The following is a 24,135-nucleotide window of genomic DNA, read 5'->3' on the forward strand; positions in this document are numbered from 1 at the left end:
TCCCGCGACCTCGTGCTCAGCAGCCCAACTCCATAGCCACTGAGCAACTCCAGCGAGTCCCGAATTTCGAATCAAGTGTTCTCTCACGAGGCGATGTTATTCTAAACAGTGTCGATCGACTTCCGCAACGTTATCAAAGCTGAGGATGCATTGCCTTCTCTCATTGGCTCCAATTGAGAGAGGACAGATGCAGAGCAAACGTTCTCGCTCCTCGCTCCCACAACTGCCAGGCGAATGTGTGTCACTCATCCTAATGAGGAATGAACATGTCTTCGTGAATACCACACCCAGCCACAAGCCGTGCTATGAAGACTACACTCTAAGAAACGGTTTCACCCTTTGGCGTGTATATCTGCCACACAACAATAATCGTCATCTGCCTTGATGCGTTTCCTTTCTTTAACGCTGCGAGCCCGGTACTTTCCAGTAACGAACAGCATGCGCGTTATCAGCATGACATTTACAAGCCCAGAAATCGAAACGTGCAATGCTGCAGTTCCGAAGTCGGCAGACATCATTGAGACACTGTAGTTTCGATGTGCATCTCCGACGATATCGGCCACATCTGTGGGGCCAAAACATTTACAGGCATCATGCTAATATACTGAAGTCTATTTAGGCTTCGTGACATCAATAAACCTTAGTCATACATAAAGGTAGTATGTGCAACGCTATCTCGGAATATAAATGACGCGAAGTTTCAGTTAAGCCAAGTGGAATCAGTAACGTGGTCCTAGCCGCGTCGCCTGTAGCACGAGGATGAAGGCGATATATGATGCTTGTCGAGAAAGAAATGTTTATAAAGAGTATGCACACAGAAATATGACCCGTACAAAAAAAATTACAACAGCATCCCTCTCACGATGATTGCCGACGGTAATGCGATTAGCATTACCGGAATTTAGCGACACCGTATTGCAGGAGTCACGTTTCTTTAAAATCTGCACTGTCATTCTGAGACTTCCATTGAAGACTTCCACACAGACTGCCCTCGGTATCGGCCAAAGTTGCTATGGCACTCGATTGCCAAGGTTGGCCATGAGCATGAGGATTACCGTATGGCGACGCCGCAGTGACAACGACGGAAAGATTGAAGGGGTACTTATTTATCCCCACCTGGATGAATGCCAAAGCATTGCGGCTACGTCGGCAGAAGCTCGGTGACATCCGGTGGCGCCACTGGCGGAGTCGCGTGACTTGAGCGGCAACGTCAGCAGAAGCATCGTTACGTGACAGTGTTCGCCATAAGGTGCGCACAACGCAACGTCGTGGGTTCGACGCCCACCAAAGGTCGAGGGTTCGACTACCGCTAAAAGTCATGGGTTGGAGTGCTTAAATTAACCCACTGGATGCCTCGGATTGCTCGATTACTCTGGAACGAGAAGAGATAGAAAGGTGAGGCAAGTAACATTATGTAGCTTAGACATCGGTGCATTAATGATAAAGAATTTGAAATGTTTGGCGTAATACTGGCAAAGTAGTGGGCTTGGAGTCATTACTTTCTGAATCGCCCTCGTAGTAACATACTCTGTTGCCACCGCCAAAAAGCGTCATATACGAGGCGTCTATTGCTGCCGATCTCTACCCGCGCGCTTCGCTCTGGACACGTTGCACCACCTAGCGTTGCCGCCGCGAAGTCCGCGCGTGGCCCCCGAAATGCGTAGCGCGGTGGTTTGTGGGTACGCTGATAATTGTTGCCTCACTGCCCGTGCGCATTCGTGGAGCAGCGGTAAAGCGTCGGGTTTCGGTCCTTGGGGAACGAGCGCGACGCAAGTTTGATTTCTTTCAGCACCGGACAGATCTTCAAGAATATTTTGTTTTATTCAAGAGCGGTGTGAAAGAAGCTAGATATCGATATACATCCACACCACGCAGTGGATGTAGTTCCCCAAGAACACTAATCGCATTAAAAGCGCTAGACTATTTCATGCATTGGCGACAAACCTGCTACCCGTTACCGTAAACGATCACTTCTGAAACATTTTCACCAATTACTGTGTGGTTTACGGCATCCTATTTTTTGTGTGCAACATAAAAATTCAATAAACACCATGTAACATGCATGCATGCTTCGCATAGTCTACAGGATAATAGAGGGTGCGAAGAGTATCACATGCACAGACATATTTCTCGTCAGCGCCTGCCCAACCACGACATCTGTGGCGCTGTTTTTTGTTTATCTACACGAATATGCATCATTAGATTACGGAAAGAGCGCGTCATTACCATATCGCGTTCTTGCTCATTTGCGGGTAAAAGAAAACTCGTCCGCCGTTCGAACGCGATAGCTGCTCTAACTCTCTAGCGGCACAGGGCCAGCTTATGCAAAACGTGCTCACATCAAAGCTTTGCCAAAATAGGGCTTATGTTTGCCGCAAAGTTCAGCCGACAGCTTGACGTTTTGCCCTTATCGAGGGTTTCGCTCTCGTCAGAATGCGCAAAAGCTGAGCGAATTGCCGTCGTTAGCGCGAACTAGACATCGTTAAGAGTTTGCAAGACTCTCGAAGTAGCAGCGGAAATACGGCTTACTTGACAGTTTGAAACGACATTAGCGACGAATCCTAACAAGGGAGAATAAAATTTTCATAGTAAGAGCGTATTGATAAAAAATACTGAATTTATTGAGAAACCGTAGAAGCATGGCTGGCCGCCAGGCATGTTGCACTCAGCATTGCCAATTGGTATAATAGCCCTACTTTCATCAAAGTAGAGGAATGTTTACATATCGTTCATTGTAGAACAACCGTTAGCAGAACAGCCTTATAGACGATGCATGCATCGCTTTCGTTGATTCACATTAGACTGACGTTACGCTTACGTTTTAGCAGACTCTATGTCGTTTCATTCGTTGACATATACATATACAGTGAGTGAGTGAGTGAGTGAGTGAGTGAGTGAGTGAGTGAGTGAGTGAGTGAGTGAGTGAGTGAGTGAGTGAGTGAGTGAGTGAGTGAGTGAGTGAGCGAGTGAGCGAGCGAGTGAGTGAGTGAGTGAGTGAGTGAGTGAGTGAGTGAGTGAGTGAGTGAGTGAGTGAGTGAGTGAGTGAGTGAGTGAGTGAGTGAGTGAGTGAGTGAGTGAGTGAGTGAGTGAGTGAGTGAGTGAGTGAGTGAGTGAGTGAGTGAGTGAGTGAGTGAGCGAGCGAGCGAGCGAGCACTTTTCTTCATGTGCTTCCGGCAAAATTCCTGCATAAATTAAGACACTTCTATGTGAAAACGGTTCCTGTGGGTAACACGAAACTGGTGTCCAGGCAGCCGCTCACTTGAAGTCAGCCTGAATATGCGAAGATTTGTTCTGCTGTTTTGGTTGCCATCCCTGCCAGCGGTCGTGCAACTTTGACTAATGATTCATTCAAAACTATCGCGGCGGCTAGAAGCCACAGTTTATCATCAGGTTAGGGAAAGAAAGCGTGCCATCTAGCCGTGAAGAAAGGCGAGTTAAGACCTCGCCCGGAGAACGAGTAGCAGTCCTCCATGCCGCCCACTCCAACCTCGTGACCTTTAGAGCCCGAAGGCCGCGGGTTCTGGGGCTCAGAGAGATGGGCCTGGGTGCAACAGCGAAGCGGCCGCAACTTTTCAATTAGACTCCGGCGGCAGCCGCTTGGCACCGACACTGTCGATCCAAGAAACCGAGCGAACCTCGGCTGTGCGAGAGCAGCGGAATTTTTTTTTTCTCTCTCTTGAGGGGCAAGCCAAGTCGAGCCGGAGCCGAGCCGACTGAGCCCTCAATCATCCACGCGCCACTTGTTCGCTTCGCGATTGCGTCTCGCGTTCGTCTCGCACCCGCGAGTAGTGTGTGTGTCTTTCCAGAAACTGGGCGAGGGTCGTCGAGTTAATTCGGCGCAGCGCTGCCAAGGTTGGTGGCCCGTGAAATAGCACCACCCGTTCATTACGCTCAAAGATATTCTATCCCCCCCTTACCGCCTCATCCGTCGAGGTACGTGTGTGTGTGTGGAACCGTATCGTAGCGAACGTGTCGGTTCGTAAAAATTGGGCTCCGTAGCTGCTTCCGCAACAGCGGCGTACGCACAGGACAATCTATTACCGTGACTCGCTCTTGTATCGTTTACGCCGTTGAAGCAGAGATCTTTACTGGGAGGTATTCCTGATGAAGGAGAATACGAGGAAAGCGAGAGCGCAGCCGTGGCTTCTGACTGAGTTGGTGTTGTAGCTTTTCGTGTAGAGCGTCGTTAGGCATCTCGATTGTGTGGGTGCACTTTCATTTACATGTTCCAGGCATTGAAATTACCCTTCAAACCTACGTGTCCCTGTCTTAAGCATTGTCTCATATTTCAATCAACATTGTTAGAATCACAAATTATTAACAAACTTAGGGGGCAATAAATGCCGGTGTATTACATCTTTTTGTCAAAATATAGATGGTACCTAAAAGAGCTATAGTTCTCACGACACTGCCTGCCTCAGGCATTCATAAATGTTGGCTGGTGTGCATATCATGTGTGGTTGAAGAACATGGACTAAGCAAGAACAAACTCGTGAGGTCCCCAAAAAATAAGTTCTGAAATTGCACATTCGCAGAAAACGTATCCGCACGTCGCTCGATGTGGAAGGTTGGGCATGCTGTGCGATGGAATGCTATGTTGCAGGGAAACGTGAACCAAATAGGGCTGTCAAGTATCTGGAGTGGTTACTAAACATGAGTATTCCAAAAATACAGGCATTTCTCTCTTTTCTGTAAGGCCCAAATTAGGATATATGTTGTTGGCCTCTGGCTCAACGCAGATGTACGTGCTTCCACCGCTGCAACTATTTCAATTCTTTTTTTTTTTTTTCGAGTACGTAGTGCAGCGTGGCGCTTCGAATGCCATAACACTTCACTGCAAGCCACTGCAACAAATTATACTTCTTTGCAGTACACGCCAGCAGCGAGGCAGAGCGCACACAATAAAGTTAAGCGAGAGAGAGAGAGAAGAAAAAGAAAAGGTTCCACCAGCCAGGAGAGTATAAAAAAGCGTTTAGCTCAAAAATAATCATAATAACAATAAAGAAGGAGGATAGGGGAAGGGGCGGGTGTAGGAAAGGGCGAAATAAACGAGCACTACCCGCGTCTTTCGCAGGCTTTGCTGCTTCAGCGCTTTTCTTTCTTACGTCACTTTGTAGAGGGACGCCGTCTGGGCAATTGCTGCTGTTTTGAAAGGGGGCAAAGTGCGCACTAGGGTGCTGCGAAGCGTTGCATTCCGGTCCGTAACAACTGAACGCCTTGGAGTAAAATTGCCACTGAAGAGCGAAACGACGCAAGCGCGGAATCTAGCTTCGGCAGCCGCGGGGAGAAGGGGGTATCGCTTCACACTCCAGTTACTGCTCTCGTTGTTCACGTGGTTATTTATCTCTCTTCTTTTTTTTTTTTTTGTGCGTGTATGCTTTTTCCGTCGCACTCATTGATGGGTTGCTTCTTCTCTTTTTTCTTTTTTTTTTTTAAGGGTAACGAAGCTCCACTCGTTCTCCTGAGTCTGCGTTCATCTTACCCTTACTCGCTTGTTTCATTCAGTCGTCCGTGACTAAGTGGATATGGGGTTCGGCTGCCGAATGCGATGTCGGGCGGTCGATTGCCGCGGGCTCCGCATAAACATCGGGGTTGAATGCAAACGCGATGTCGTAGTTGTATTTCTGTGCACGCTTATAAGAACCTCAGCTGGTGAAAATTCGTGCAGAGCCCTCCATCACAGCGTCTCTCTCTTAACCCTTGGTGCCGATCTGGGACATAAAATCCAAAGAATTCATCGATGAGATCAAGCCTTCGTCCTTTGTTTGGCGATTGTTGATGCACCGTCTCACCGTTGACGTTTCTGACTGTTATTTTGCATGCGACCATCGTGTATACGTTCTTCGTGCCCTCCCTACCGCCTCTCATTCGCTTTCTTTCGTTTTTATTTTCATCGTCTCCATTCCTCCTGTGGGGTTGCAATATCCAGACCCGAAAGTAGTTGTCACCAGGATCTTATTACGTCATCAGCGTCGATATTTAATCATGTGCTTTCGTCTGGGTAGAGCGAAACGAAGGAGGAGGAACGGCAAGGTCAACCAACCAAGGCCGCGTGCGGTTGGCTACCCTACACTTTGCGAAGATGTATGAGAAAAAGAATGAAACAAAGAGCAGTCAGTCACTGTGAAGAGGAGGAGGATATTGTAGGCTGCGGGCGAATCGAGCCTTTGCAAGGCATGCCGTCAATAGCTCCACTCGAGCGCCTCCTTCCAGAAAAGTGTGTCACTGTGAAAACATTTGCAGAGGAAGGTTCAATGACAGTGAAAGGCAGGTCGTACAGTCCAGTCGCGTTCCTATACAACTTCGCGAGAGGACACACCCCGTCAGAATGTCGCACCGGTCGGAAAGGCCCTCTGATCTGTGTTCTCTGGCGCGGTAGACTGTACGCGTACTAACGTATGCACAGTTTCTGAGTTCTCTGCTGGTATCGACCCTTTTCCCAGAGCAGTTTGTTCTACAGAAACAAGATGGCGCTATCGGCGGCGCGTCAAGCGTGGCCTCAGCGACAGCGCACGAATACGAGACCACTACCGCTTGCACCTCGCTTCTGTGCGATGAGCTGTCGGAAATGCAATTGAGTTTTCGCTAACGCACTGCGCTCCAATCATGCTGGATTGAATCATGTGGATAAAAGACGTATGCAGTAGTTGGCTGCAAATATAGTGACTGGCATATAAAGGAATGGAATGAATCTGTGTGGCCAAGTTTGCCGACCGCTGCTGCGACTGTCCGTACGTGTTGCCGGCATTTCGATATGTACGCATTCCTTCGAGGATACAGAAATTTGTTCATCCGCCAGCGTTGTTTCGCTAACATTCAAAAAAGTTCTTCAGCTCCGGAACGTCAGCAAGAGTGAGTACCGCTCGCTAAACAATGACGAAGCGAGTAGCCCCACTTCCTGTCATAGTACGTTTCGTGAACAGTATCAACACATGTCTACCCCAACTGGCATGGAAACTTATGCCCACTCTATCGCCAACGTTTCAATGAGTGAATGGGCGCACACTTGAATATATGCGCACGATATACCCACAAAACATGACGGACTATACCGATAGCGCCCGAATGGTCGAAGCTCAATTTTTCATGACGGTCCACATGAGTAAGCGAGGTACTAGCGACTATACATTTTCGCTACAAGGTATTACAATGTACAAAGCGGCTACGTTTCAAACCTTGCGCGAAGCAAGAACAAATGTATGGGAATTGAGCACACCCGCGGACGATTAGGCAGAAATAATCAGATAGCGACCGCACCAAAGAAATTTACTGAGTCAGAAATGTGACAAGCCACGGCTTCAAAATATTTGCCAAATAAAGAACGAAGAGCAAAACGCACTAATCCTGATTAAATTCATGAGTGGAAAGATCGGATAGCTTGGACTGCATATATAGCCCCGCGTTTAGAACAAGCACGATATACACTGCTCGCGCCGTTCAGATATATCTTAATCAGCTACGAAAGAACTTTTGCGTGCTCTCTGAAGCTGTGGCCAAAGCTTCGTTTCGTCCCCCCAGTCATCATTTTCGGTATCTCCCGAAACAGAGGTTTGCGAAGGAGGAGGAGGAGGAGGAGGAGGAAAAAAACTTTATTCTTGTCCTGTACAAGGTGTTGCCACCCGCCTGGCTAGTCCCATGTTGGGACCGGGAGGTCAAGAGGTTTGCGAAGCCGCACCGGCGTCATACGAACCCGTTGCACACACGGAGGAAACGGAGGCAGTTGAGGCAAGCAATGGACGCGGCACCACATGATCAAACATGGCAGCGCCCATGGGATCGCTGCGAAGGGAGCCAGTATAAGGTTCGCTAAAGAAAGATTCGTCAAGAACCGAAGAATCCGAAAGGCATCTCAGCAGCTGCCATCGGGTGGACGATAAAGGTGGCAAAGAAAGAGAGAAAGGCGTCGCGTAATGAGAACTTGAGACGTGCAGCCTTTGCGTGTTACTTCAAGTGTGCACGACAAAAAAAGTTGAGAACGACGAGCAAAAAGAACACACACGCGCGAGCACGGACACATAGCAGCGCTCAAAATAATTTAACACGTGACGAAGTGAAAACTTACAGGGATTGGATTAAGTCTGTGTCTAGAACGGTATGATCCTCGTCGTGAGTATGAGCCATGTTCTGATACCACAGTATCAGCAGCGACGACTACTTAAGGAGTGCCTGTGTGTATATTTGAAACAGAAAGTTATAGGCGTGCTTAAACGGCTGCGTTGCTTCAGTGCTCGACTCGAGCACGGACAAAAGCATAATCGCGGATGCGCCAGGAAAGAACAAACAACGCAATAAATAAAGATGCACATCAGCCGCAGCAATAAAGCTGCCGCTCGCGACCTTCAATGATATAGCAGCGAAGAAAGAAAAAGAGGAGCAAGAAGGGCAAAGACATCACGCATCAGTGGGCTCGGGAAATGGCTACGGAATCAAGGCCAAGGACATCTAGTCATAGAGAGACAACTGGTGGTGGCGCGCGCGCACATACATACATACATACATACATACATACATACATACATACATACATACATACATACATACATACATACATACATACATACATACATACATACATACATACATACATACATACGTACGTACGTACGTACGTACGCACATACGTACACTTGCCCACAAAATATTGCGGAGTGCGCGTGCGCGTGGCGAAGCGACCCTCCTCCCCTTCTGGCGGTGAACCCCCGGTGTCGAGACCGACGCCTGCACGCATGCGCGTCCCTCCGAGTCTGCAAGCGTGCATGTTTCCGCGCTTCCTCCATGCGCGCCTGCGATATTCGAATGTAGCCGCGAGGTAGCCCTTTAGCGATATGCGCTGTGGCCATGCTGTGGCCCTGTGGTGGCTTCGACGGGCGAAACTGTGTGAAGCGTGTTTAGAAGCGTGAGGTTGCGGGCGCGCCACTGCGGCCGCTTTTTGCCGAGTCACGAGCGCTGACGCATAGGGCCGGCCCGGTGGCGAATGCAACAAGTCATTTTTTTTTTCTGGGCTGCACCTTTTCGTGGCCAATCATCGTTGTTTCTTTCTTTTTACGAACGGGGCGTTCTCCGGCAGAAGAGCGTGGCATAGAATGCGCTCTATAGAAGGAGACAGGCAAGACGAAAATGAACAATTAATTTCCGTTGTATAAACGAAGTTCTGCCCGTCGGCCGCTAAAAGTGCCCTACAAGTGCTCGCTGTGCTAGAGCCGCTTATTGCAGGTTTTTATATGCTATAAAGATTTTGTTCGGCGCTTGTGCTGTTCACGCAGGGGAGGCCCACACACCAGCTTCGCCATAGTGCCTCTATCTTTAAGTTCACTCGAATTGGTGACTACAGACTTGATGCGAAACCTGATTGTGGCTTCATGGACGATATTTGCGAATGCTTATCATCAGAGTGCTGAACTTGCTTTCACCTTTGCGCATCCTTCTTGCTATGCCATCATCATCCCTCATCACATCTTTATGTCCCCGTTCCCCCTCCCTGTGCAGAGTAGCAGGCTGGAGCACCTTAGCGCAGGCCGACCTCTCTGCCTTCTTTCAATTAAATTATCTCTCTCTCTCTCTCTTTCTTGCAGCTTATTTCTGTTAGAACCCGGGTCCATGTTAACCTTTAAACACAGAATAGTATTATTGCTATTGTTACTCAAGCAAACATATATAAACACCACACAAGCTTTCAGGAAGGTTTTCAGTAATAAAGTCGAGACATTGTCGTAGTAAAGTTGATAATTACAGAATGCATTGTACCAATGTGCTCCCCCTACCAGGAACCCGCACTGCATTTCCGATCCATCATGCTATTCCCACAGGGGCTCTGGCATTGAAAAAAAGTTATGGGGTTTTACGTGCCAATACCACTTTCTGATTATGAGGCACGCCGTAGTTGAGGGCTCCGGGAATTTTGACCACCTGGGGTTCTTTAACGTGCACCTAAATCTAAGTACACGGGTGTTTTCGCCCCCATCGAAATGCGGTTTCCTCGATTCCAAGCGGATGGTTCGGATGACTTAGTGCCGGGCCTTACAACAGTCATGAATGACCTTCAGTATCCGCGCTTCGACACCTGCCAATAGGCGGCGTCCAAATGCACGCCCCAGCCACGTTTCCCTTCGAGTATAAATATAAGCAGGTCTCGGAGGCTATGCTTTTGAGGGCTACACGCACCGGAAGACACTGCGGAGCTGCAAACAAGTCATGGTCGTCAAGTGTTAGGTGCCACACACAGCGGCCGCGGCAGTTATCATGGGTGCCTTCACCGTGACTTGTCTTTGCGCCGGGAGACACGTCGAGCACGACGCCATGGAGGCTGAACGTCTGCATAAACAGCATTCACAACGGGCGACAGAGCTTCAGCTAACGCTGCACAAGCTTCGAGTGCACCCAGCCGGGGGCATCACAATGTTCTAACTTTAACGTAAAACTATGCAGCGCAACTCGTGATTGATGCGACGGAGAAAAATAAAGAGTTGGGGAAACAACGCCGTCGGTGTTGGTCGATATATCGAAACCCGTTATTTGCGACCGTTAACGAGTCGTGCGCAAAGCGCAAACGATGCGGTCGTTCTTCTTTTTTTTTTTCCCCCGCCATCGTCGCTCTCGCAGTGACATCAATTACCACGCAGCCGGGCACGAAAAGTTATCGAAACGGAAAATGACGGCTTATGTATGTGCGCACATTTTGTATTACGTTTTCTTTTTGTGACTAACAAGAAATTTACTGATTTGAGACGTGCATCTGAACATTGGATATACACGATTGTAAAAAATGTTCACGGTACGAGCTGCACGTCTTGGATAATGGGCGCGCCGGGACCGCGACCGAGGAATACGCAACAGCGAAACGGTTGTTGCCATGCCGCGGCTTCGCCCAGAGCTTTTCCCCGTACTTAATAATTCGCGCATTTACTCGAGAAAACTATGCTTAACTAGCAGAGAGCACGAAGTTCGGAGTTATAAGGCTTGCGAAACTCGTGAATAAAACGGCGCCTGCAGTGTACGGCTTTAACTGCTTCTGTGCGCGTACATTTCTTGCCCGAACGTCAGAAACCCTCCGATATTTAAGCGATCTCGCTCTCATTATTCCGCATGTAGTTATAAGATGCCCGAAGTAGTTGTAGCGGATGCTAAACAGATGCGTTTGTAGTTGCGGCATCAGTTAACTAGTCGTTTTCCTATTTTCGTACCTTCATTAATCTGCTCGAGAAACCAACTAATTGCGCCAAAGCACGCATTCCTTACCCTGGCGAGGTGCTTTTCGTTGTTTCGCTTTGGTTTTGCGTTGCCTCTCTCCACGTGATGCTCAATCACATTTCACCATCTGCCCAGACAACCTGCTCTTAAATTGAACGGTATGCAACAAAAAAGAGGGTAACGTACCAACTCGCGTACGTAAGAGCCGCCCCTGATATTTTTTATTCTTCTTTTTTTTTTTTGCTAACTCGACGAGGCACGCTTTTTAGTTTCTCCGGAATGATGGCGCTGGCCAACATTCCCAGGGTTAAACTGGAAATGTTAGACTAAATAATGTGAACGAGACTGGAACTCAATAATGTGAACGGGAAAACGGCACCACTGTAACTCAATGGATAAGATCGACGCACGACTTATGCGATGGCTTGGCTTCAGATCCTACCTGCGGGGAGTTTTTTTTTTTTTTTTCGTCATCGTTCATTTGATCTCACTTTATCACTTCCACATTTTAAATGAAATACGTAAAATGCTTTTTTTTTTGTTACTTCGTGTGTGGGTCGCCAACGCTCTTCCTCATTGTCTATGTGCGTCTGCTAACGCTCTGGTTCCGTGTACGTGCACGTGCATGTGCATTTGAACAGCTGCAGATTCGATAGATAGATAGATAGATAGATAGATAGATAGATAGATAGATAGATAGATAGATAGATAGATAGATAGATAGATAGATAGATAGATAGATAGATAGATAGATAGACAGACAGACGGATAGATAGATAGATAGATAGATAGATAGATAGATAGATAGATAGATAGATAGATAGATAGATAGATAGATAGATAGATAGATAGATAGATAGACAGACAGATAGATAGATAGATAGATAGATAGATAGATAGATAGATAGATAGATAGATAGATAGATAGATAGATAGATAGATAGATAGATAGATAGATAGATAGATATTCAGACAGACAGACAGACAGACAGACAGACAGACAGATAGATAGATAGATAGATAGATAGATAGATAGATAGATAGATAGATAGATAGATAGATAGATAGATAGATAGATAGACAGACAGACGGATAGATAGATAGATAGATAGATAGATAGATAGATAGATAGATAGATAGATAGATAGATAGATAGATAGATAGAGAGATAGATAGATAGATAGATAGATAGATAGACATTCAGACAGACAGATAGATAGATAGATAGATAGATAGATAGATAGATAGATAGATAGATAGATAGATAGATAGATAGATAGATAGTGGATGAGAAAGGGATGTCACGCTGGCGCGCTCCCCTTTGCATGCGAGCGTCACTTCCCTGCGTCCTCGCTCGAGTCTCGAGCGCGCGAGTGAGCGAAATCTCTTCATTCGTATTTTCACGCCCGCATGACGTGGCGCTATACGCCCCAGCGGCACTAGAGAGAGCCGGCCGGCCGGCTGCTCCCGCTCCTGTCGTGACGACAAAGAAAAACACGCTGCAAGTCCTCAACAAAGAGCATATAAACTCGAAGCAACAATAAACGCGCTATAACCAGACTCTCCTCACTCCCGTAAACGCGCCGTCTTCTCCGCTTTGGTCTTCTTCTTTCTACATCTTCTGCTCTCTCTGTTTCGTTCTCTCTTTGTCATTATTCTTTTTTTTTCTCTTGGTGTCTACTATCCTCGTTTCGCGTTTTCCGCGTCGATTCTGTGTTCGAGCATTCTAGGGGGGTGGCCAAGCACGGCCACCCCGTCGGCTCTCTAGGGCCCGCCGGAACGAATGAGCCAAGCCGGCCCGTGTTTGCATGCGACGATCGATCTATCTTGCCACTGCACGTCGGCCACCTGGGCCAACGCGAGAGCCGCTGAGCAAACTCGCCGCGAGCGCTTTGGTGCCACAACTCCGCTCTCTGTCTCCCTCCCTCTCTCTACCTCTCTCTGCCTCCTTTGCTCTCTCTGTAACAATGCGCAAACCTGCACCCCGGGGCCGAAGAAGAGCTGTGCACCATCAAGCACGTCCCGCGTACAGCGCGGCAATGTTTACAGGGCTGCCAAGTCCGGCTACTTTGCCTCAGACGACCTATCCATGCTTTCGGGGCCATTTTATAACCAAAGAATGTTGTCATCTCTTACACGTCCCCTCGGAGTCCCTTCCCCCCGTCACCCTTTGAGAGGTGCTAGAATCCACAACTTCTGCAGCCTTTTTGATCGCGGATTCGTTCGCCAGCGTTTTTTTTTTTTTTAATTCAACATCAACTTTTTTTAACGTGTTGGCATTCTTAGGGTTCTTCACGCACTTTCTGGGGGCTAACTATGTGTGTTTGTTCCCAACGGGCTTTCCGAGTACCTAGGTCGCTGGGTAGTCAGTCCATGGTCGAGTGAGTAAGGCAACGTAGTACTGTAGAAGCATCCTCTGGAGCCTCTCTCACAACTCGCTGCGGAGGGTGACAATGGAGCGAAATTGAGAAATGAGCTAGGAAAAGCTATCTTTACGGTTTAAAACATAACAGAGACGTTATCGAACCAATAAATTTGTCTGTATTAAACACTTGGTTATAGCACTCTTTGGATCTAACGAGGTAATACCACCAGTTTTGCTATGCAATGAACGTTTAGTTTTTGTGATGCGAATCACCTAGTTACCTTGGTCCAGTAAAGGCACTGGATTATGGTTTCCGCTGTGACTACATGATCAGTCATTCGCTTTTTTTTTTTTGGTAAGTAGATTACGTGATGATTGGCATTACTCTCAGCCAACTCGCATAATCTTAGACACGCCGTCTTGCGTATCTCGCAAACACGACCGTAGATACAGAAGGGAACGCATTGAGGCATGGTCAAACCTCCGTAAGACAAGAAGATTGGTTATTTAAATGAAACAAACGTAATTTCCACTTTGATTTGTTTCAGTCTCGGCTAGCTCACACGCAACACATTTCGTGGGAGATTTGAGTATTTAGTTATTTACTCCTTTTCTGAATACTGAATCTTTTCATTTGTGAGAATTCCGAGGCTTGCATCGGCATTTAGAGTGCAAAATTTCAGGCAGTTGGAATGCGTCTGCGCCAAATACGAAGATATTGTCGCATTCTTGCTGCGAAGTAAGATTCGATATTTAATAATAAAGCAATATTCTTGCGCTATGTTCAGGAATTTCGCTGATTTGCACGTTATAAGCGCGCGCGGTAGCGCCCATCGCTTGAGCGACACAGTCTTTAGCAGCAGCTCCGCATTACGCAATATGGAAATCTAAAAAAAAAGGAAGCTCTTTCGAATGTTCGTACATCCTGGCTTGAAACTGCTTTTTACATCTTTTATTGGTTAGAAAGCATCAGAAAATTGGCGCTTACTTGGGCATGGACGTCGCGTAGGGCTTTTACAGTGCACAATAGTCGAGCTCAAATTATTTGCCTATAGCTGGTTTACCTACATGATAATATTACTATAATCATGAAGTCTAATACAAAATGTTCCGCGATCCTGGCTGAACAGGTGACAAATAGGACAACGGGACAACGGTGAGAAGACAAGGTAGATATGGAAGTCTGTAATGGTCATTGTTAATATTCTTGTTATTACACTGCTGCTATTTCCCAACTCTTACTATTCTATCGCCCGATTCATCGTGATCATCATAAGCGCCTAGTCATTTCGTTTGACGTGGTGTGGCCAGTCACCGTCCTGCGTATGGGCCCTGATTTAAGGAACAGTCATTATGATCAATAATGGCCGATTTCTCGGAGCGTCGAGTGTCGTGAAGACTTGTACGCTGTGCCGGCACTTCATAAAATGCAACGAAAGTTACTAATTTTTCGGGCAAATACCCCAAAGCCGCAGAATGTTCGAACACTACTTAGTCACGGCCGGTCGGGCCGCCCCTGCTGCTGCACCCTAGGAATGGCCCGCCGCGAATAGTTTTTTTTTTCCTCGGAAGTTGAGAGCATAACGGGGAAAGAAGGGCATCGTAAAATTGCGCGCAAACGATTCCAAAACACTGAACGCTTCCCGTGAGGGCCGAACGTGTCGGGATTACCATATTTTGAAATTCCCTCGCCAGAGTCTCTCCCCGGGCCCGTGGTGACGGATTGCCCGGGAAATTTTTCTTGGGTGAATAAATGCGGTGGGAGCTGCGATGTACGTCACTGCCCCCCCCCCCCCACACACACATACACGCCGGTCCCCGCCCCCCTCTAACTCCTTGTTACTAAAGTGTGCAGCGCTTATGGAAGCTGGGGCGTCGACGTCATTCAGTCTCCAATCAGGGACGGAGAATCTTGACGTTTTTTTTTTTCGGCTTGTGAGCTGGGCCGCCGCAGCTTGAAATTGCCAATCGCGAACGCCAGCGACACTGTGGTGAACACCTCGTGGCCAATCACGGGCTTCTAACAGCAGGTTTCTGAAATACGAACCTACTGCCGGGTAAGCGTACACTCTCGATCTAGTTCCCCACAGCTACGACTAAGTTGAACATATCTGCAAAAATGTTCCACTTAGTGCAACTTACGTCAACCGTATGTCCTTCAACGTTGAGCCTTTCTCCGGTCGACCTTCTATCTGCCGATGTATGCATCTAACTTTTGATATCGTTGCACATAAGTCTCGTTAAGTGAGCGGGACACCCCGTTCTGCATAGATTTCACCGAGTAAGTCGAACATATCAGCAAAAAAAGAACGTTCCGCGGAATTTAGTGCGGCTTGTGCGAAATAAGATCGAGCGCGTAGATGTAGCTTCCTCCGCAGTGCACAGATTTAGTGCAGGAGAGAGTCCATCGCGTGGTGCGCGCATATGCCCGCTTTGGGGGAATATATATATATATATATATATATATATATATATATATATATATATATATATATGTGTGTGTGTGTGTGTGTGTGTGTGTGTGTGTGTGTGTGTGTGTGTGTGTGTGTGTGTGTGGAGGGGAACGCGGCATCGCAGCATCAGCAGCACGCAAACGTGCTATAGTGCACTATCAAACAAAAGGGGAAAAAACGGCTGATTGATTACGCCTGGGACCGTGGCGTTCAAAATACGCTCGCAGTGATGGGGCCGAAGCTCAGCAATTTTCCCACGGGGCTTACAAAAACGTCTTTATTTATTTTATTTCTTTATTTTGCTAAACAAAGGAGTTTCGTGCGCATTCTTTCTCCTATTTTTTCATTATTCTTCCTCGAATTTTGCTGGCCAATCAATAATGGCGGGCGGCAATAATTTAATACTAGCTTGTAGCCTGGAAGCAGTAAAGGCAAGGCGCAGAAGACCAGGACTCAAGAAGAAGAACACAAACGACAGGACCGGCACCGGTCCTGTCGTTTGTGTTCTTCTTGCTGAGTCCTGGTCTTCTGCGCCTTGCCTTTACTACTTCAAGCATGAAGCAACTAGCCCAAGCAAGAGTTTTACTTGAGCCTGGAAGCCTTCGAAACACCATTGTGAAGCGGGTAGTCGGGAGGGAAGGAATCACGCCGTTCCTCACCGACCACTGGCTTGCAGTTCTAAAGCGCTACTGAACCCTGCCCGTGATTTGTGCAACAAATGTATGTTAATAAAGCGGCCAATGGTGCGTACGGGGCCTTTCTAAAATATTTTTTTTTGGAAACGGCTGGAAATACGTTGGCAGCTCGACAGTGTTGAAAGTGAACTCTCATTTCTATATCTCTCTCTATATCTCCATTAATTATCAAACTATCGTACATCACGCTCACTTTACTCACTTTCAATGTTGTCAGACTTGTATTTGTAAGCATTACATGTCGCTTAACAGCATACGTGCTAAAGCGGCCAAGACAATCTTAGTGGAGCTTCTGCTTCCGCAGCAGTAGCTGTAAAGTGGGTATAAGTAGGTGTGAAGCAACAAACACAAAAGAAGTAAGGCATCTGTAAACGCTGCTGTGCATTCTTCCAGGGCTCTGCGTGTCCGTATGCCCACTTGTACTGACAGACTCGAATTCTTTTTTTTTATGATACACATTCGTACGGTGTAGAGTTGGTAAAATTTATTACAGTCCGGCGTAAATACTGTACGGTAAGAGGTCCATGCCTGATGAAGGTTGTCGCTATTCCTCTGTGCTTACGCACCCGTGGTTTTGCTAATTTAACCACTTTTATTTATTTTTCTCATATTCAGTGTCATTTTAATTTTTGCTTTCGTAGAGCCTTATCGAGCATATTTCGTTGGCATGTTCAGTTTTGCCTATTTCTGCGCGCTGGATATGAGGATACCCTTAAAAAAGCTGACTGCATTTTGACTCCTTTTCATTACTGCCATCTTGTAGGCGTCGCAGGGCAACGAGGACGTGTCGGTGATTCCAGAGATGGAATTCTGTCAGAGCCACAAGATGACCATCTTCCTTGGCTCAATATACGCCTACAAAGGACTGCTCATGGTACGTACACAGAGGGAAAGAATATATGGGTACAGGAAAGATGGCGCCCTATAAATTATTATTTGTGTTTGTTTGTTTGTTTGTTTGTTTGTTTGTTTGTTTGTTTGTTTGTTTGCCCTCTCCCGCTGTCACAGGAAACAAAACTCGCGTTCTAGCACGAACCTCGCACTTGATTTTCCATTATGTTCACGGGTTATCCGTCGTCTGCACGTTAGTTTGGTGGACTTTGTTTGTGCGGACAGATGTTATTCATAAAATCTGTAAATGAATAAATATATTCTTTTCTGCCCATATTTTCTGCGTTTACTACATCCCCCCAAGGCTACTTTGCCCTGGGGAATGTGGCAAACGCATAAAATACCAACCGGAAGGCAATCTGATTAACTCCTCTGCCCTTCATCTTTTCTCCTTGCTCTCTCTCTCTCTTCTCTTCTCTCTCTCTCTCTCTCTCTCTCTCTCTCTATCTATCTATCTATCTATCTATCTATCTATCTATTTATCTATCTATCTATCTATCTATCTATCTATCTATCTATCTATCTATCTATCTATCTATCTCTTTGTCCTGCTCATCAAAGCGCACTACCCTTCGCTTTAGCACGCCCATCAAGCAACGACAACGACCACGTGATTGAGACCGGATGGACTTCCACGTTTGATATGTGTACACAGCAGCGTACAGCATACGAAGGACAATTTTGGGTTCGAACGAAAGCACTTGGTGCGGTTTATCGCGGCAACGCAGCACAAGCTTGTACGTTCTATGCGTATACACACCGATACGCACGTGCTCATTTCTTCGGCTAAATCACATATGGTGCACGTAAAATGGTCGTGGAAAAGTGGTTACACTCATTAGTGCTTCAAACTACCGACTCCCGTCGACTTGCGAAGGATGCTGACTTGGGCTTCTAGCGCTTCCCAGTCGACGTCCTTGCACTCCTTCCCACTCTCTTGCAATGTTACCGTGCTCCAAACACTCACCGTTTTATTTTTATTTTTTTCACAGCAAGCGGACTGGTCAGGTACTCCGTTATGACAACGCGCTCGAAAACTCAAAGTAAGGAGAGACACAAAACGAAAATAAATGCATACACAAAATAATTAGAGGCACCACGTTGCTAAGCCACGAATAACAGCCACCAATGAACAAACTAGTCCACCATCGAGCACAGTGTTACTGGACTTGGAAAACTTTCTAATCGCGACGCCGAAACTGCGGTAGCGACGATACAGGGCACAGTTGTTGGAGACGGAAAGTAACGTTAAAAACGGAGTCCCGAACGACGTCACCGCCAAACGCGAGCGGACGTCGACTCTTTTTAGCGTCTCGTGACGGCGCCTCTCTCTCTCTCTCCCCCTTCTCCCCGCTTCTGCAGGCGTTCGGTTGCTTCTTGGCGTGGGAGACCCGTCACGTGAGCATACCGGCGCTCAACGACTCCAAGTACGTGGGCATGAGCGTGTACAACGTGGTCATCATGTGCACCATCGGCGCGGCTATCTCGTTCGTGCTGCGCGACCAGCAGGACGCCGCGTTCATCATCATCTCAGTGTTCATCATCTTCTGTTCCACCACCACGCTCTGCCTCGTGTTTGTACCCAAGGTGAGACTGGTGAGCCCATTTCACACAACGCTCTACGTGTGGCTCCCTTCTCTCTCTCTCTCTATCTCTCTGTCCGTGCCTCACTGACTCCACTCACTCACTGCACCCCCAACCGACCACGATCACCCCACCCCGCCTGCTCCTTGCATCCGACCAACCCTGCGCACATCACCTTTCACGAAGTCACTGCCCATCACTTGCGCACCCCTTGCAAGTGAGAACCAGCTCTGTGCGCAGCACCAATGCTCCACACGGCCGGATGACGGCATGACGTAGACTTTTTTTTTTTTTTTTGCAGTAGACTTACCGAGGCTCCACAGGGGAAGGACTGTCAGTCCTTGTTTTTTCTCGCAAACTGCACATTTTTTTTTTCGTAAATTGCAGATTTATTTCACAGACAGAGCAGAAATATTGGAATGTCAAATTGTTAGAGAGAAATGAAAGAGTGAGATGATGATACCTAAGAAATAACGAACGCAAGCGCCCCCCCCCAAAAAAAAAAAAAATTAGGACTGTATGGCGCCGTCGCAGTAAAGGCGGAAGGATCGAGCACAAAAAATAAAAGTAAATCAGACAATACCATGATGCGATGAACTGCTTTACAAATGGACACTTCCGTCGATCAGGCCAATAAGAAGCGGGCGGCGCTATGAGTGTTTCCCTGGCTTCGAAGAACCTTCGAAGACCTCTCGTGCGCGTGCCATCCGCGCACTGTCACAAGACTTCACACTTGCTGAGGACAAGTCGGCAGCCACTGGCTCAAACCTTCGGAAGCCGAACCAAAACGTTCACGTGGAAGCAAACTGTCGGAAACTAGAAAGACGTTGAAATGTGGTACGTGCTTCTCAATAAAAGATATAACCAGTTATGATTAAACATTCCTTGTTATCAGTTTAAAGTCTAGTACATCATGCTTTTCAACAATGGGTAACTTTTCAAGCTGCGAACTGCTAGAGCTTAAAGGTAATCGTTAAAGGGGTGAGATAAAGTATACACCTCGCAAAATAGACCTGATTAAGCTATCTTAAGGTGATGCACTGCAGAAGGAAATACAATATTAGGCCTCATGGAAGTTACGCGATATCAATCTGGTTAAGGTTTATTTAATATCTGTATGAGAGGTTAACGAAAAACCAAAGGTCGTGACTTCGCGCTTGTGACGTGTAACAAGAGGGTTCCTCTCTTCCTTCAAACAGCCAGGAGACATTTGTCGCTCGAGTGCATTTCTTTTTCCTTGCGTAAAAGGGAATACCTTCTTTATATAGCAGAACTAGGTAAAGTGAAATATTCATTTGCTTTTCCTGTCATCACCAAAGATGGCGATTAAACTGGACCTCTCGGAGCTTTCAAAATCAATCAACGTCATCAAAAAATTAATGTTGCTTGGGCGGTGCAATTAACCGGTTAAGAATCATGAAGCGGCACGAACTATAACTCCGTCATTTCCGGCTCACCCGCGGTTCCACCAAGGTAGGACCTGTGCCGTTACATTGACTGAAGCATCCAGCGGGAAAAAAAGACCATCAAGAGCAATCATCGTGCGTGTGCGAAAGGCCGTTACTAACTAAGCGCTTCAACGGAGCCCTTCAGTCTCACATTAACATAATCCGGCAATTAGGCATGCATCCTCGTTAACAATGCAAAACACTTGCTATGCGACGTGCTGGAGCAATCTATCCAACTTGCTATACGCAGCTTCGTTTTATGAGCGCTGCTGTGTTAAATGTTTTGTTCCTAACACAAAAGTTTTCATAGTTATACGCTCGCTGAAGTCGGAACACGTTGTCGAGCAACCACCCTGCCGAGAGCGTTGATAATCGCTATCATTCCGTGGATTAGCCGCAAAACTGAATGATAAGGCTATATAGATGCAGAAGATGATTGTTTGATTCCATTTTTTTTTCAGCTTTGCTAAATTGTTACTTAACTCCGGTGAATTCGCGCAGTGCCCACCCTAAGCGTATCTATAGGGACTGGCTGCAGACCTTTCTCAATTGACAACCAGATACCGCAATTCCATATCTTCTGTCGTCGTTTGCGAAGGCTGTGGACAAGATATATAGTGCACAGGACCGTCCGCGTTCGCTGCAGTATCGTTCAGACCGAGGAACATGCGCCCTCCTACAGTGCGCATGCGCAGCAATGCGCAATCCTGACGCGATGTTCAGAGTTTCCGGTCGTGTATTGTTGTTCTTGGCCTCTGGCCACCAAATCTCAGGCCTACTACTGCCGGAGTCGTGATTGCGACGAAAACGATCGAACCCGACTCTCTCTTCCCTTAGCTCCCTGAATTCACCCTGCATGCACCACTGCTGCACACACACACTGACACACTCTTGCTTGTCTCAGAGCACTCTCACCTGCGCACTGGTCTGGTATGCAGCGCTGCTGGTGATTGTGGTTTGCCAGTGACGTGAAGTGACGTGAAGTGACGTGTTTCGTTCGTGTCCGCGCTTCAAGGAAAATGGTGCATGCGTTGCTACCCCGTGTCGTCCTTTTATATCAGCGCGAGATTTCGTATAAGACAAGAAAAAAAATATTTTTACTAAGCTGGTGAAACGTCCCTCATGCAGTTTCTTAATTCGTTGATTTTCTCGCATTATTAGCACGGCTGTGACGTGGAATTGATAGAGATTGTGACGCGCATTTCGTGCGGAATAATTTGAGACAAAAACATTGAAATTTTGAAGCAGCGTGCGCAGCGTTTCAATGGAGATACGTGCTATTATCCGGTGTGCGGAGATTCTGAAACCTTACCACGACACGTAATTGAATCGCTTTCTGTTAATTTGTGATAAAATTATAATTATGTTTGGGACACTGGTTCGTGTGACCTCTTGCCTGAGGCCTCTTTTGTGTCATATATGGTTCCAGGATTGGTGCATACGCAAAACTATGCGATGATATCTCGGTGGCGAAAGCCGTCATTCACTGATTGAATGCTACGTTGCGCTACGGTAACGCGGCCCAGCAAAAATGTTCTTCCCAAAGCCGTGTGGTATCTACGCGTTGCAAGTTCGCCAATGTGTACCTAACGTGGTCATTGGCCAACAAGAGCGCGTACACAAGTGGCTTTGTGTGCGGAAGATACCTTTCCTTATTATCGTGCGTCTTTTAAACCGTAGTTTTACGCACACAACCTTTAGCGGTGCGTCCTCTTCTCTTTCTTTCTTTCTCTTTTCCACTGTCGACCGTTACACCGGCCTGAAAGTGTCAATTTGACGCCTCTGTCATTTGATGGCACTCGCCAAGCTTCCACAGGCCCTTACTTATACACGCACTTTGCTACTTTGCCGACTTGCACTGTTCACTTCCCTACACTGCAGCATATATAGTTCCAAACACTGACATCGTCGCCAGCGCCCACAAACGCAGCTCTTTAATCGTCTCCTCAAATCCTGAGCTATTTCACTGCAACTATGTCATTTCCCGTAACTTTGTCATCTCATGGTGTTTCGCACTTCACAACATTTCAGAAGCTTAAGCGGCAGGTCTATTTGCAATAAGACCAAGCGAAAATTACTCAATCACGCATTTTTGCCACAAATGTGAACGTCACCATTGCCATTAACTTATTGCTGAATGTGCCGAATAGTTTGCAAATTTTGCGTCGACCGTGCCTTACAGGTTTTTCAGAAAGGCCTTAACTGCAGAGTGCGTATTGTTGCGAATCATTCGCTGACGCTGACGAGCGCGCAAGGTAGCTGTTAGTCACCATACAACCGCATGAGTTGGCCACTACTCTGAAAAACCTGTACTCAGGCCAAGCATTATTCATAACTACGTGAGCCATTTGTTGAAGAGTAGCTACAAGCAATCTGTAACGCGAACAAGGAAAAACACAGTGAATATAACCTATTTCATTTTACGTAGTAGCCAGTGCGTATGACATTGCTGTCAATCGTTGCAAGACGCTGTGCTCTTGGAGCTGGGACATGCATTGCGACTGTTTGTCGAAAGATGTCACATTGCAATTTGAAGCATTTACACGTCAAATATCTTATAGTTTACTACCATACGCGTTCCATTCGTGCCTGCTTGTACGCAAGACACATTTCACCTACGTTTTCGTTGGGGGCGAAATGCAAAAACGCGCGTGGTCCCGTGCATTGGGGCCACGTTAAAGATCTCCTGGCGATCAAAATTAATCCGGAGTCCACTATCTCGTGCCTCATAATCAAATCGTGGTTTCGGCACGTAAGACCCCAGAATTCAATTCACTTCACCTGCTTTCATATCGCACTCAGAATGAAATTTGACAGGACAAGAAAGACGACAAAACTGATAAGCTTTACATACTCTATGTCGAACATTACAACATGATTGTAGGGGATACTTCGATATGGAGATTGCGGGGCGTATGCTTGGTTTGCAGTTTTAAAGGAACTTCCCTTACTGTGACTGAGCATGCAGTATTCCCACTTTTCAAATATTATGCTTACGCCAAGACACATTTCACCAGACACATCAAACATTACAACATGAATGTACCGGATTCTTCGATATGTAGGTTGCGGGACACATGGTTGTTTTGCTGTTTGATAGGAATCTCACTTACTGTGACTGAGCATGCAGTATTGCCACTCCACAACTATAGCGTGGTGGCGAGATGAGGAGCAACTGGTCCGGCATGTGTACACGCATCACTGCCAGGGACACAACGCCGTGGCACCTATTCAACCTGCAGGCTGGCACGAAACCACCAGCGACAAAGCAAAAGCTATACGCGGCTGCTCGCAGCCCTGCCCGAATCGAAAATGTAGTCGGCTCTTCGAGAGATCATTTGAAAAGCGCCCGTACTGGCAGCTCTCGCCAGCAGCTAGTATACATAAACGGGCGACTCGTCGTTATTTTGCCGGTTGCTTACTTTCCGGCATGCACGCATCTGCACGTAATACGCTTGTTTTCGGCTATCCGCTGTCGCGCGCTCCTTCTTTAACCGCGCCCTGAAACCCAC

At 47.0% G+C, this 24,135-nt stretch overlaps 1 protein-coding gene across 1 annotated transcript in view; it reads left to right on the forward strand.

Annotated features, from left to right (window-relative positions):
• GABA-B-R2 (gamma-aminobutyric acid type B receptor subunit 2) overlaps positions 1 to 24,135 on the forward strand; it is a 363,959-nt gene that overhangs the window by 337,992 nt on the left and 1,832 nt on the right. Inside the window, exons 14-15 of the mRNA XM_075672639.1 lie at positions 17,464 to 17,574; positions 18,954 to 19,187. Of these exons, the coding sequence (XP_075528754.1) occupies positions 17,464 to 17,574; positions 18,954 to 19,187 (345 nt within the window). The remainder of the gene's footprint in view (positions 1 to 17,463; positions 17,575 to 18,953; positions 19,188 to 24,135) is intronic.

The sequence above is a fragment of the Dermacentor variabilis genome, chromosome 10 (genome assembly GCF_050947875.1).
Source record: "Dermacentor variabilis isolate Ectoservices chromosome 10, ASM5094787v1, whole genome shotgun sequence".
Classification (NCBI taxonomy): domain Eukaryota; kingdom Metazoa; phylum Arthropoda; class Arachnida; order Ixodida; family Ixodidae; genus Dermacentor; species Dermacentor variabilis.